This window comes from Rana temporaria, chromosome 6 (genome assembly GCF_905171775.1).
Source record: "Rana temporaria chromosome 6, aRanTem1.1, whole genome shotgun sequence".
In the NCBI taxonomy this organism is placed as follows: Eukaryota; Metazoa; Chordata; class Amphibia; order Anura; family Ranidae; genus Rana; species Rana temporaria.
This window is the reverse complement of record NC_053494.1, coordinates 11,152,107-11,167,345: the sequence shown is the minus strand read 5'-3', so window position 1 is coordinate 11,167,345 and position 15,239 is coordinate 11,152,107. Positions and strand designations below refer to the sequence as shown.

Genomic DNA, 15,239 nt, shown 5'->3' with positions numbered 1-15,239 from the left:
TGAGGATGGACCACTGGCCAGAGCTTGCACAATATGCAATTGAGCTACTGGCCTGTCCTGCATCCAGCGTTCTTCCTGAACGCACATTCAGTGCTGCTGGAGGCTTTGTAACCAATCATAGAGTGTGCCGGTCCATAGACTCAGTTGATCGGCTCACCTTCATAAAAAAATGAATCAGTTTTGGATCACCAGCTACCAAGCACCTGATGCTGATGTAACGATAATTTTTTCTATAAATGTGAGATCCCTTGGAGACTGCCTATGCTGATGCTGAGTGACTATCCTATTCCTCCTCAATGTTCATGTTGTTAGCTTCTAAGAACATTTTTGTTTCAGGGCACCAATTTTTCTGCCCCCAATTACAATTTTGCCTTAATATTTCACAGCAGGGCTCATTACTGCGCTCAACTAGAGTATCTGTGAGGGGTTGCAGTATTGTGGCACCACCACCAGTGCCTAGGGCCCAATTTTTCTGCCCCTGTTTAACAGGGGCATGTAATTAAAATTTTTGATCCAATATTTCACAGCGTTCCTGTGCTCAACAAGAGTATCTGTGAGGCTTTACAGTGTTGTGTCACCACCACCAACACCTAAGGCCCAATTTTCTGCAGAGTATATAGGGCAGGCCGTATAGTATATACAGGCGGTCCCCTACTTTCAAACATCACATAGGGACACAAACATGTACATAGGGACACAGATCGGTCAGCACCCCCAGTCAGTCCCCTTCCCCCACAGTTAGAAACACTATGCAGGGTACACATTTAACCCCTTCCTCGCTCTCTAGTGTTAACCCCTTTCCTGCCAGTCACATTTATACAGTAATTAGTGCATATTTATAGCACCGATCGCAGTATAAATGTGAATGGTGCCAAAAGTGTCCGATCTGTCCGCCATAATGTCGCAGTCCCAATAAAAATCGCAGATCCCTGCCATTAGTAGTATAAAAAAAAAAAAAAATAATAATTCTGTCCCCTATTTTGTAGGCGCTTTAACTTTTGTGCAAACCAGTCGCTTATTGCGATTTTTTTTTTTTTTTTACCAAAAATATGTAGAAGAATACGTATCGGCCTAGACTGAGAAAAAAAAAGTTTTTTTTTTTTTTTTTTTAAATTGGGCTATTTATTATAGCAACAAGTAAAAAATGTTATATTTTTTTCAAAATTGTCGCTCTTTTTTTGTTTATAGCGCAACAAATAAAAACTGCAGAGGTGATCAAATACCACCAAAAGAAAGCTCTACTTGTGGGGGGAAAAAGGACATCAATTTTGTTTGGGAGTCACGTCGCACGACCGCGCAATTGTCAGTTAAAGCGACGCAGTGCCGGAAGCTGAAATTTCACCTGGGCAGGAGGGGGGTATATGTACCCAGTGAGCAAGTGGTTAAAAAATAAATAAATAATAATGCGATGTGGGAGTCACATATACTAGATATGCCACATTCTTAATTGTTTTCTTTAACACTTCTGCAACTCGCTGACATTGATAATGCACCTTGAGCTGCAGATATCATTTTTCAGCCGAGATCTAAGAAATATTTCAGGGCTTCCTCCCGGGGAGATCGGTGGAGAAAGGTTGTGTATAAAGTCTTAAAAAATCTCTGATCTGCACGCACAGACGTAGGAATTTCAAGGCGTCTTGTCTTGATTGAGGTATGAGGAGGTTTCTATTAGCTCTTCGAGGGGGGGGGGGGGGGGGGGAGTAAATTGCTTTGAACATCAGCCAACATTTCTCCACCTTCCTGCAGGTAGAATAACACATTTCAAATGCAAGTAGTTACAAATACAGACGCAAAGCAGAAACAAGTATTCCAACAGGACAAAGAGAGTACAAATTGCAGTAGCTTCAAGGAAATCTGTCATGAGGAAAATATGTGGGGAACTGAGGACACTCCATGACCACCAATGTAAGGACATTCTTCCCACTGACCACCAATGTAAGGAACATTCTTCCCACTGACCATCAATGTAAGGGACATTCTTCTCACTGATCACCAATGTAAGGGGCATTCTTCTCACTGATCACCAATGTAAGGGGCATTCTTCTCACTGATCACCAATGTAAGGGACATTCTTCCCACTGATCACCAATGTAAGGGACATTCTTCCCACTGACCACCAATGTAAGGGACATTCTTCTCACTGATCACCAATGTAAGGGACATTCTTCCCACTGATCACCAATGTAAGGGACATTCTTCCCACTGATCACCAATGTAAGGGACATTCTTCCCACTGATCACCAATGTAAGGGACATTCTTCTCACTGATCACCAATGTAAGGGACATTCTTCCCACTGACCACCAATGTAAGGGACATTCTTCCCACTGATCACCAATGTAAGGGACATTCTTCTCACTGATCACCAATGTAAGGGACATTCTTCTCACTGATCACCAATGTAAGGAACATTCTTCCCACTGACCACCAATGTAAGGGACATTCTTCCCACTGATCACCAATGTAAGGGACATTCTTCTCACTGATCACCAATGTAAGGACATTCTTCCCACTGACCACCAATGTAAGGGACATTCTTCCCACTGACCACCAATGTAAGGGGCACTCTTCCCACTGACCGCCAATGTAAGGGGCACTCTTCCCACTGACCGCCAATGTAAGGGGCATTCTTCTCACTGACCGCCAATGTAAGGGGCACTCTTCCCACTGATCCGCCCAGTATGCACCCTGCTAAGGCTGAGCCTCACTCACTGCCCAGCAACAGTCTGCCCGCATCCCCCCATATTGAAGGAGGGGGGTGTAGGCTAGGTCTGCCCCACCACCTCCTCCCCATGTCCCCTTGTGCCACCCACAACCGCTGTGTGCAGCCAATTCGTGCCTAGGAAGGGTGCGTGGGTGGGAGATTTCAAAGCAGCCAATAATTTAGATGTCTCCCTGAGCCTCTGAATACATTGCAGCCTCAGGTGATGCACTCTCCCCTCCATCTCTTGCTTCCGTGTGCCATAGTGATCCCTCCTTCCTGCCTTCCATGTGCCACAGTGACCCCGCCTTCCATGTGCCACAGTGAGCTCACCTTCCTGCCTTCCATGCGCCACAGTGAGCTCGCCTTCCATGTGCCACAGCAAGCACTCCCTCCATGTGCCATAGTGACCCCCCCCATCTTCTTATGTACTATAGTGGAACCCCCCCTCCTCTTCTTATGTACCAAAGTGGACCCCCCCCCCCTCTTCTTATGTACCATAGTGATCCTTCCCTCCCTCTACACCCTAAGGGTTGGATCATACTGCAGTACTTATACTTTTGACTTCATCCCGGCTTCCTCAGGTCCTTTATAATCCTCTATTTTAAGCTATTTTCAGTTTATAAAAAACCAGACATGTTGAAAGTAATTTTCTAAATTGTTGTGTTGAGGTTTATATGCATCCCTGAAACTCCAGCTTGTGGCACAGCAATCAAAGCATATTTTATAGGTACAAGGAAACCGAGGTTTTGTTTAACCATAGCCCCTCCCACTACTACTTTTTTTTTTTTAGGCCCCTCATTCTCAAGTTCAAAGATGAGATGTATGGCTCTGGAGCCTACCTTTTAAAATACAAAGTCAGCACCTCTATTTGTCCTTACAGGTTTCCTGGGAGAACTTGCACTCCCATCATGCATGTCAGTACAGGTTTCAGGTAAACACTTCCTTTGTCTCACACAGGGAAGGTATTGCATAATAAAATATATATATATAATCTCTCGCCAATTTACAGTACCGGTGCTAGTTAAATTTATGTGTAGATCAGAGTGTAGTTAGACTCTGATCCAGATTATTAATAGCTAAATGCGGTCTCTGTCTCAGCTTGGCTGTGCTGTGAGCCCATTCTGCGTTCTTCCAGCCCCGGTACTGCAGGTGGCAGCAGTGGAGTCAAGGTTTGGGTGAGCTTTACCAGCAGCCAATCACGAGGGATTGGGCATGCTGGGGAGGGGTATTTATGGGGCAGACACCATTGGTTCTCGGTCTTCTTCGTCCAGTGTGGCACCCACCTTTAGGGTGGCCAGACCACGGCACTATGCCTACCTGGCCAGGGCGTGCGTGCCACGCAGTGTTCCTGGTTTCGGGACCATGTTGGCCTGGAGCATCTGAACAGCGATGGGGACCCAGTGAGTGACTGGGTTCCCACTTTGAGGAGCCCAAGGTGTACTGCTGCTCGGTGGGGAGTCAGTCTGAGGAGCACTATTGAGAGGCTGGCGATCCAAAGCCTGGACAAACCACCGGGGATCGAGATAGACGCACACCGAAGGATTGATCACCTGTCGGCGGGTACCTGGGCAACAAGTTGAAGGAGATCCAGATAACTCAATTAAGGAGACATATCTCCAAGTATCAAACCCAGAGGGGACCTGTGGCAGAAGTATCTTTCTGAAGCTCATTGAGAGGGGTCTGTGGCAGAGACTTTCTCCTAGAATTGTCCGAGTGATACTCCGGCTGCCAGGTCCGTGAGAGAGGCCTGTCCGGGTACACTAAACCCACTCCGGCGGGAGTGGTGAAGAGAAGGGTTACGTTTGGGAGCAGGACTGTTCCCTATCATTACACCCGAATCTGCTATTCTTTCTTCTTCAGCTTTACTTTCCTCACCACAAGTTTACCTTTTTTACCTGGCTGGGTAATAAAGAGCACAGCAAAGAGCACCTGTCTGGACATTACTTTACTTCTACTACATGCAATACGCATCATTCACCCCTAGGAATTACGGAGGAGCCACGAGGCAACACGCCGCCCAAAAATCCAGCAGCTCCTCCGGGGGTAATGCTACATGTATATTTTTACACAAAGAGACGAACGCAATTACCATAATAGTTTAACCCTTCAGTGAAAACTGCATGTTAAAACCGTCAGATGCAGCAATATACAGAATGTAGCCTAAAGGTGCTTTTTTTTTAGGCACTAAAACCAGAAGGCAAAAAAAAAAAAAAATTCCTCCATCCACACAAATGACGTGGATGTGATGCAGGAATGCCTCCAGCCAGGACATTATATTCTGACATCAGGGATTTTTTTGCCGTCGTCATTCTAGGAGAGGAGCCTGAGCAAAAACAAAAAAGAAACAAAAATAGAACAAACCATTTATGCCATATTGGGTTATACAAATTTTTTTTTTTTTTAAAGGAGCCCCGTGTAGTCAGAGCGGAGATCAGTGTCATGTGACACACAGCCCATCCCCCCCACAGTAAGAAACTCACTAGGAAACACTTAACCCATACAGCGCCACCTACTGGTTAACCCCTTCAGTGTCATTTACACAGTAACCAGTGCATTTTTATAGCACTCATCGCTGTAAAGAATGACAATGGTCCCAAAAAATGTGTCAGTGTCCAATGTGTCCGCCGTAATGTCGCAGTCGATCAAAAAAATTTTTTTTTAAAAAAGCTGATCACCGCTATTACTAGTAAAAAAATAAAAATGCCATAAAACTATCCTCTATTTTGTAGACACTAACTTTTGTGTAAACCAAATATACGCCTTATTGCGATTTTTTTTACCAAAAATATGTAGAAGAATACGTATCGGCCTAAACTGAGGGATATTATAAAATTGTCGCTCTTTGAATTATAGCGCAAAAAATAAAAACCAGAGCATATCAAATACCACCAAAAGAAAGCTCTATTTGTGGGGAAAAAAAACACAATTTTGTTTGGGAGCCACGTCGCGCAATTGTCCAGTAGTGAGGCAGTGCCGAATCGCAAAAAAGGGATCCAGGTCCTTTAGCAACAAAATGTTCCAGGGCTGAAGTGGTTAAACATATAGAAAAAAAGACAAGTACAGTAATACATAATCATGAATTTAAAAGGATTGGGAAGCTGTATACACTCAACTCATTTCATGAACAGGTTTACTTCCTCAGGAGGGAGATAGGCATCTACATAAAAAGAAGGATAACACAAATCACTCTAAAAAAGGTGGATTTTGTGGGCACAAGACGAGGCAGTATGTATAACTTTAACAAAAAAAAAAAAAATCACAGCAACACCCTCTACCAGAGAGTAGGTCAACAGATGCCCAATTACAGACATCATGGAGGTATGTATTCTTTTCATATAGGATTAGTGGAATGCCCAACAATATGTAGAAGAAAAAAAAAAGCGTACATAAGTATCGAAAGGTAAGGTCCATAAACTCCTCCATGCGCCCTTATCAACGCATTTGGCAACAAATGGTTTCCTCAGGACATACTGGGTAGGCGCCAAAATAAAAAAAATGATACAAGAACAGAAAAAAAAAAGTAAATACATTTCAAAACTGTATACATTAGTATTTAGCAGGTATATACATGCATCGTGCCTTATTGACCTCACAGACCAGGTATTAGGTGGGACCACACAAGACGGGTGAGTCAAGGCGGGTCTTTGTTTCTTTGGGGGGACTTTTCCTATCTGCCCTTTGTCTTGTGCGGTTCTGCCCAATACCTGGTCTTTGAAATCAAGCCAAGCACGATGCATGTATATACACCTGCCAAACACCAAGTACAGTTTTGATACTCATTTACTTTTTTTTCTATTCTTGTATCAATTTTTATATCAGCACCTATCCAGCATGCCGTGAGGAAGCAATTTGTTGCGGAACGCACCGACAAGCACACATGGAGTTTATGGAACTTACCTTTTGATACTTTTTTACATACTGGTAGACATTCCACTATTCTATATATTCTAAGGATCCATACCTCCATGTCTGTAATTGGGTATCTGTTGACCTACTCTATAGTAGAGAGCATTGCTGCGATTTTATCGTGTGTGGTTTTAAACAATTTTGTATTAAAAAAAAAAATATATATTTTTTTTATACATACTGCCTCATGTTGTGCCCACAAAGTCCACCTAATTTTGAGAGAGAGGTGTTACTCTCTCAATCCTTTTTTCCCTATTACATGGATGTTGGCATGGTGGGGGGGGGGTTCTCCCTTTCATATCTACAATACACATGTTTGGGGGAATACATACAATTTACGGTATGCATATAGAATTTCCAACCAACACCTGTTCAAGAAACGCATTAAAATGTATACAGCAGCTTCTCATCCATTTAAATCCAGAGGAATCCTTGAAATCATTTTTCTGTTCTCTGGGAACCCCAGCTTAAAGTGGTTGGAAACCTCAGCCATGAAACATGAACAAAGGGTCTCCCTCTATAGTGCACAAAGCAAGGTCCATAAAGACATGAATGACTGAGTTTGGGGTGGAGGAACTTGACTGTTCCTGCACAGAGTCTTGACCTCAACCCCATAGACACACTCCTAAACCTTGTGGACGGCCTTCCCAGAAGAGTGGAAGCTGTTATAGCTGCAAAGGGCGGGGCCAACTCAACATTGATCTCTACGGACCAAGATTGGGATGCCATTAAAAGTTCATGTAAACGCAAGGGTCTCAAACTGGTGGCCCTCCAGCTGTTGCAAAACTACAAGTCCCATCATGCCTCTGCCTGTGGGAGTCATGCTTGTCAGCCTTAAAATGCCTCATGGGACTTGTAGCTTCGCAACAGCTGGAGGGCCACCAGTTTGAGACCCCTGAATTGTAAAAGCAGGTGTCCCAATACTTCTGACAATGTACAGGCATACCCCACTTTTAAGTACACAATGGGGTTTATTTACTACCGCTGGAAAGTGCAAAATCAGGCTCACTTCTGCATAGAAACCAACGAGCTTCCAGATTTTATTACCAGGTTTAATTGAACAAGCTGGGGTTAGAAGCTCGTTGGTTTATATGCAGAAGTGAGCCTGATTTTGCACTTTTTAGCGATAGTAAATAAAACACCATTGTGTACTTAAAAGTGGGGTGTGTAGTGTATTATTTATATGTTGTACATGGATAACCTACAATTAAATAAAAAGTTCAGCTTTAAGCATGGTGACGTAATTGAACAAACCAAAACACAGTTTGATGTTTCCAGTTTTTTTTTTTAATCTTTTTTTTTTATGTTTTATTAGCAGACTTCTGTGGCTGTATCTACCAAAAAAGTAAAATAAAAAATAATAAAAACTTGACTGGTATAATGTGCAGGATGTTGGGGGGGAAAAAAAATAAAAAATACTGGGAAACAGTTTAAATTTCTCTTTGTTGTAATGCAAAGGGTGACGATATAAAAAGATGGCAGAGAGAAAGAGGAGAGGGCCTAGGAGGACTAATCCAGAAGATTGTTGGTAAATGAAGCCATTGATTTCCCCCCCCCCAGGGTTGGCTGTTGGCGTGATGACTTAAACCCCGCCCCCTTAGCAGTGCTCTATGTCTTTATAATGCTGTTTAAATTCTGCATTTTGTCTGTCAGAAGTAGCCAAAACGTGGGGTGGATTTAGCATGGCTGCCAACACAAAGTCCAGAGAGGCGAGGGGGGTATAAATAAAGAGAAAGGGAGGAAACTTGAGAAATTTATGGCAACATATTATGGGAAATGCACACATCTTTCTCAGGCCTGCTGGGAATATGAGCCCAGGGTCTGCTTGCACTAAGGCACTCCAAACTCGCATTGTCCCAGCAGAAAAAAAAACTGACCGTGCCAGACTTAACTGGCCAGTCACAGATCGTGAAGAGGAATGACTGGATTTGGGTGCTAGGAATTTATAAAATTGGAGGAAGAAACTCCTAAAAAAAAAATAATAATGTTTAAAAGGATTTTGGTTTCCTTGCATAACTCTCCCCTTTCCCCAATGTCATCCCCCCCCCTAACCACAATGCTCTTTTGCCCTCAACCCCCCCACCCTCCAAAAAAAAAGTCTTACACATCTTTTAAGAAAACCCAGTTCCTGAGACTCACAGTACATTGCTCCATTTTACAACCCGCAGAGCTCTTCTCTATTCCCTACAATGTTGTGACTGCCCCAGTGTCATAACAAGAGTTCACCGTCCCCTTTACTCCCCCCTCACTGCATCACATCCTTTGTAAGACCTAAAAAAAGGGACCAAGAGATGCTCTTTACAGGTTCTTCCGTGATGGTCCCGAGGCCAGAGAGAAAGGGTCAAAGAGGTGCCGGGAGAAGGTCAAAATAGACATCAGGAGGAAATAGTGGAGAGGCCCCCAGAGACGAAGGGGGGGAGGGGGGACAAGTCACAGGAAGTAGTCGGCAACCGGCTTCTTTGAGGGGATCCCTCTGGTCTCTTGTGGTGCAGCTTCAAAGATGATAAACTCCTTCTGGAGGTGTTCGTCCAGTTCAAGTATGGCAGCAACATTTCCACATCTAGGCAGGAATGAGAGAGGCAGAGTTAGACCGACAGTCTCACATGAGAAAAGTGGGGAGGAAAAAAAAACAAAAAACACACAACACACACCAACCACCCAACCACCAACCCAAACCCAACCCCCAACACCAACCCAACCAAACACCAACCCAACCAAACACCAACCCAACCAAACACCAACCCAACCAAACACCAACCCACCCAAACACCAACCCAACCAAACACCAACCCAACCAAACACCAACCCAACCAAACACCAACCCAACCAAACACCAACCCAACCAAACACCAACCCACCCAAACACCAACCCACCCAAACACCAACCCAACCAAACACCAACCCAACCAAACACCAACCCAACCAAACACCAACCCACCCAAACACCAACCCAACCAAACACCAACCCAACCAAACCAAACACCATAACCCTCCAAGAGAAAGAGGCTCACCTATAACAGTAGTTTGGAGCCGACCACACCGTCAAGACTGTCTCATTGAAATGCCACTTGTACCCTTCCATAACCAGCTGATGTGCCCGACAGATCATGTCTATATTGTTGGCTGCATTGAACTGTGCTACGACGTCGCTGCCGAATAGGTAACCAGCTCCTCGCGGGCTCACTCCCCATCCAGTGGTGTCTAGAAAAAAGAAAAGCATATTATAAATACACTGAGCCCATTTCATAAGTTTACTATGTGGCGAAAAGTTTGTGCACCCCTGACCATCACACCTACCTAGTCAAAAATATAGGAACACCCCTTTTCAACCAAGTTCCGGTGTTTCCAGTGAAGGATACGATTTATGCTAAAGCATAACAAGACTCCATTCACACTTCTGCCTGTGATTGCTGCACAATACACAACATGAATTTGGGTGGCATTCATCTCCAAACGAGACGCAATCTGCCACTATTGCCATAGGGGGAAAAAAAAAAAAAACCACGAGAATTTTGGGGAAATTAGTCACTTCCAATCTTGTGGTATTTTGGGGAACGCCATTGCGGTTACTGTGCACTAAATTTTTTTTATTGACCCGACTGGTGTCCTGCACAAAGCTCTGATCCCAATTCTTCTGAATACCTTTAGGATGAAACAGAACACTGACTGCAAGCAAGGTGCTCACATTCAACATCAGTCCCTGATAAATAATCTTTTGACTCACTGGCCAATATACTCCCACAGACACCCTCCAAAATTTTGTAGAAAGCCTTTCTCACATACTGTACATTATTGGGTTTTCAGTATATGGCTGAATAAATAAACCCAGCCATTGATGAAGGAAAAAAAAATTACAAAAAAAAAAAAAAAACATACACACACGGCTACTGAGCTGTCACAGTGAATCAAGTAGTTACAAATTATGAAGGACAGCACATACAATTTCCAAACCAAGGGCACACTTTAATAAGGCTGCAGCACACTTACCTTCTGGATCAGACCACAGAAGGTCACACATGGGCCCGTCATGGGGCACTTCCTGTTTGCGGTCTATGGTTCGGATCTGGTCCAAAGTCTGTATAGAGGGCGACAATCCACCGTGCACACAGAAAATCTGTGGGAAGAAAGATCAAAGACTTGAGCCTTTAATTTTTTTTCTCTTAACAAATCCAGAGGAGACGAACAACTAGAGAGGATGGACAAGCAACAACAATGCACTACTGATGAGCAAGAGGGTAATCAGGTACATTTGTAACTAAAGCAGGAAATCATAATCAATCAGGTGGCTTACCATTCATCCAAGTATCTGAAAAAAAAAAAAAACACACACCAAAGACAGAAAGTTGTACTTCCAATTCCTCACCTTTCCATCAATGATGGCAGACAGGCTGAGATAGTCGAAGATTTCTGTGCAGTACCGCCATACAGTCACTGAGCCATATTTGCGCAAACATTCATCATAGAAGCCGTACACTTGAGTAATCTGTCGACTTTCGTGGTTGCCACGAATCAATGTGATCCTGTCTGGGTAGCGGACCTGCAATTTTACAAAAAGATAATTAAAATTAAACAATATAGACTTTGGTTATTTAAAGGGAACCAACTTCACTTGCTAGTCCATCTGGGCGTTTGGTGGAAAACGGAATTTCTTTGCAAATTTCTCATTCTCCCCACAGTGTGCCTTCTATTTTCTATTGCAGTAGGCACACTTCCTGTCTGCAGCGCTAGTCTGCCACAAGAGGCATCACTGAGCCTAGTAGTTGATTTCTAGCTTAGACATTTCGTGAAACAGCTGGAAAGGCCCAAGGACAGCTCGGCTGACCTCGGCAACGGAGTATTTCCGTGTCTTTTCCAGCATTTACAAACGGCGCCGATGCTCCCCCCACCTGAGGCCAAACGCGGTACTACACACCGATTTGGGCCGCATCCTGCTCGTTTTGCGAGACTCGCAAATAGAGTTAGGGTTTTCCAAAATGCTGTGCTCGTATTGTGAAACGCTTGTTACTCGCAATCCGAGGTTCCACTGTATATGATAAATTAAAGCTCCACGCAGGGAGAGGTATATTTTGTTGGGTAGAAATGGAAAAAAAAAAAAATAGTATGCGAAGGTCATGGAGCCGAGCCGTTCAATGCCCAGAGATATTAAAGTCTCATCAGAACGCGTAACCAGCAAAAAATAGATAAAAAATAAAAAAACATTCCTTCTGTGTTTCTTCTATGTTTAAATGATGCATGAAAGTACAGGCTTTATTTTTTAAACTTCAACCCCCCCTCCCCCCGGAGCCTAGGCCCGAAATAAAAGAACTCAAAATGCTTGCCAAGTTTAAACCCCACCCCGAGCCATCAGAGCATCAAAAGTAAGGCGGGAAAAAAAAAAAAAAAAAAAAAAAAAACACACACATCTTAGACCTTTTACCTTCAGTGCTAGGAGGAGAAGGAATGTTTCAACACTATAAAAGCCACGGTCCACAAAGTCTCCCATGAAAAGATAATTGGTTTCTGGAACATCTCCCCCAACCTGAAAGAAATATGTTCAAGAATTTTTATTGTTTAATGCACTTATTTTAACACTGCAAGTAAAGTGCAGCTTCACTCTCCCAATCAACATTTTTAACTCCTCCCAACATTAGTAAATGGGAAATATCATATTTTCTTGTTTTACACTTTATTCCTTCAGTTGCTTCCTGGATTCTTGCCTAGGTAAATGAGGTCATACATCCCAGGAGTCTTCAGGAGGGGAGGAAAAGGGGGTTTCTCAGCTAAGCACTCTCCTGCATGCATGTCAGAGCCAAGGGCAAGTGGCTTCCAGGAAGTAAATGCTACATGAATCATTTGCCCTTACTCAATATGGCCACGTCCAGAAATGTTAGAAGCAGGGCTTTTTTCCCCCCCGCGGGAACGCAGTTCCAGCACCTCCTGGACTGACTGTATGTAATGTCAAGGGGTGCTGGGGTGTGCTGCAGGGTATTGATGCTCACTGCTGGCGGATCTATTCTAGCTGGAGGGGATCCATTTTTGCAGCGGAGTCTATTGTAGCTGAGGTCTAGTGTTGCTGATGGGGGACCTATTGTTCCTGGGGGGGGGGGGGGGTCAGTTGTTACTGAAGGAGATCTACTATTGGGGCAGTGGTCTATTGTTGATGGCTGCCAGAGAGTCTATTAATGCTGGCTGTGCGGAGATCTGTTGATGCCGCCGGGAGTCTATTGTTGCTGGGGGGGGGGGGGGGGATTTTGTTGTGGGTGGTACATTGTTAAGGGGATCTATTGTTGCTGGCTGAAGGGGAAACCAAATTCCATACAAATTACTTAGCACAACAAAATGATACTTGCTTCTGTATTGTCTAAAGGGGGCGGAGAAAACAAGTGACTCGAAAAAGGGGAGTTCCTGCACCTATTGTCTGATAAAAAAAAGCCCCGATTAGAAGGTAGTTTTTCAAAGCGATTTCTCAACAAAAAGCATGGATGGGAGCGTTTACATTGCACATTAAAAATGAATTAAGTGTATTTTGCTTGGTGGTGAAGATCTGCTTTAAGAAGTTCAATTGTCCTAGGGATAAATGACCAACTTTCAAAGAGATAGAGATAGAGATAGAGATAGAGAGATTTTTTTATTATTACACACTCAGCTTCTACCCACTACATAACCTTCCACTATATTAGAGTAAGGAGCACTACATTTTTATATATAAAAAAAACAGCATCATGTACTTCCAAGTCTGCTAGGACTGGTCACATAACATGCAAAAATGGAGGTACCCAGCAGCAATCTCAGGGCTTTTGGATGTCTACAAGTAGCTAGCATACATAAGTAACCTTACAGGCACAGTGTTTCTGACATGAATGGTTTCTTTAAAACCACCCGTCTAATGTCCCCTCTATTCTTGTACATAAAGTACAGGAGTTCACGTAGGAATACACAAGTACCATTCGGCCAGCAGGCATGATGCATCCCGACAAGAACTACCCATGCTAGCCCGGGTCCACAGAAATGGGTAAGCAAGTGGCCGTCGAGAAGAGCCAGAGAGCCGACAGTGTGAACTGCACAAATATTTCATGTGAAAACGGAAAGGGAGGGTAGGAGAGCGGTCCTACACATTAAGTACTCACCCTGAATAGCTCTTTCAGGTCATAGAACTGTCCATGGATATCACCACACACCTGTTACAGAAAAGGCCAATGTCAGCAAACATGTAAAAAGTTGCAAAAAATTTACGAAGTAAAAAAAATAAACCCCCACACAACCTTTAGAAGTGACCTATACAAAGTCAGCTGACTTGGCAGTTATAGATCACTCGTGTTAATGCAACAATTAGCAATATAATTATTGAAATAAAAACCATAACAGAGTATCTTTGTAAAAAGAGCGACAACAGATCAGGTCTCTTTAATCTGCCAGGATTAAAAAGTACAGAAAAAAAAAAATCCTAAAATCATACCCACCTACGAGGAAGCAGCATCATTTCGATGCTGTATCTGTGAGCTGGCGAGTGTCAGTCACCACCACCTCCCCCACCCCCTGCGCTGGGCTGTGGAAAAAGGGCACACCAATGGTGCTGCAACGCATCTGGTTAAACTGTAATGTGGATTGCAGATTCGCTTTTTTTTTTTAATACATTTTTTTGCAATAAAAAAGTACAAAAACAGTTTACTACCTCATGGGACATGTAGTCCTGGGCAGGAAAAGGAATCGATTTAAAGCAGAGTTCCACCCAAAAAAAATGGAACTTCCGTTTTACTGAACCTCAAGCCCCCCCCCCACTCTGGTTTCATTTGGCACCTTTCAGGGGAGTGCAGATACCCAAGATGGGTATTTGCAACCACTTCCGGGAACAGACTCGTGCGGGAGTCAGGCCCTCACCCGCACCCCCTCGTTGCACTTTATGGAGGTGAAAAGTTAGAGATACTAAAAATGAAAATTCCTGTCACAGAAAAATAAAAATAAGGTTGGGAAGCACTGGTCGCCTTTTTTTTCACATGTCGAGGAAGAGAACATTTCTTACCGTGACGGGGGAGTCCACCCTCTGAACATTGCTCTCTTCCACTAGAATTTCCCTGTAAAAACAAGAGACAGTCAGACTCAAGCTACCACTCTACCAGCCCATAAAAGAAAGTAAAAAAACAAAAAAACAAAAAAACAAACAGAATTTGCCAGGACTGACAATTTGAGAACTTTCATGCTCTCCATTCCCACCAAACCCAAGGCGCCTGGTACAAAATTTGTACTTGTGAGGCACTTTACGAACACTTGCATGTATGTCCATATTCGCGAGTGTACGTAAAGTGAGTGTCCGTAAAGCGGGGGTATGCCTGTATTAAAAAACTGACCACACCAAGGAGGAGAACATAGTGGTCAGTTCTCTAGTTATGCTCCTCCAATGACCAGATTTGTCCCGACACCCCCACCACTGCACAGCCATTAACTGGCAAGCTCAGTGTCCTGCTGCTTCTCCACCCCCAGCTCAGAACAGAGGGAAATATGAAAGGCATAACATTGTTGTATAGATTTCTATTTTAAACTGAATGGATTGTTTTACGTTTCAATAATTTTTATTGAAGTTTAACAATACAAAGTATAAAGATCTCAGCTTTCCAATATACCGTATACAGCCTAGTCAGAGAGTCACACATTGA

General features: G+C 43.5%; 1 protein-coding gene across 1 annotated transcript in view; it reads right to left on the bottom strand.

Moving 5' to 3' along the window:
• Nucleotides 1–8,010: 8,010 nt before the first annotated feature.
• PPP4C (protein phosphatase 4 catalytic subunit) overlaps nucleotides 8,011–15,239 on the bottom strand; it is a 28,007-nt gene continuing 20,778 nt past the window's right edge. Inside the window, exons 3-9 of the mRNA XM_040356154.1 lie at nucleotides 14,609–14,660; nucleotides 13,716–13,766; nucleotides 12,026–12,127; nucleotides 10,973–11,146; nucleotides 10,597–10,723; nucleotides 9,621–9,810; nucleotides 8,011–9,169 (exon numbers count right to left, since the gene is read on the bottom strand). Of these exons, the coding sequence (XP_040212088.1) occupies nucleotides 9,040–9,169; nucleotides 9,621–9,810; nucleotides 10,597–10,723; nucleotides 10,973–11,146; nucleotides 12,026–12,127; nucleotides 13,716–13,766; nucleotides 14,609–14,660 (826 nt within the window). The 3' untranslated portion in view covers nucleotides 8,011–9,039. The remainder of the gene's footprint in view (nucleotides 9,170–9,620; nucleotides 9,811–10,596; nucleotides 10,724–10,972; nucleotides 11,147–12,025; nucleotides 12,128–13,715; nucleotides 13,767–14,608; nucleotides 14,661–15,239) is intronic.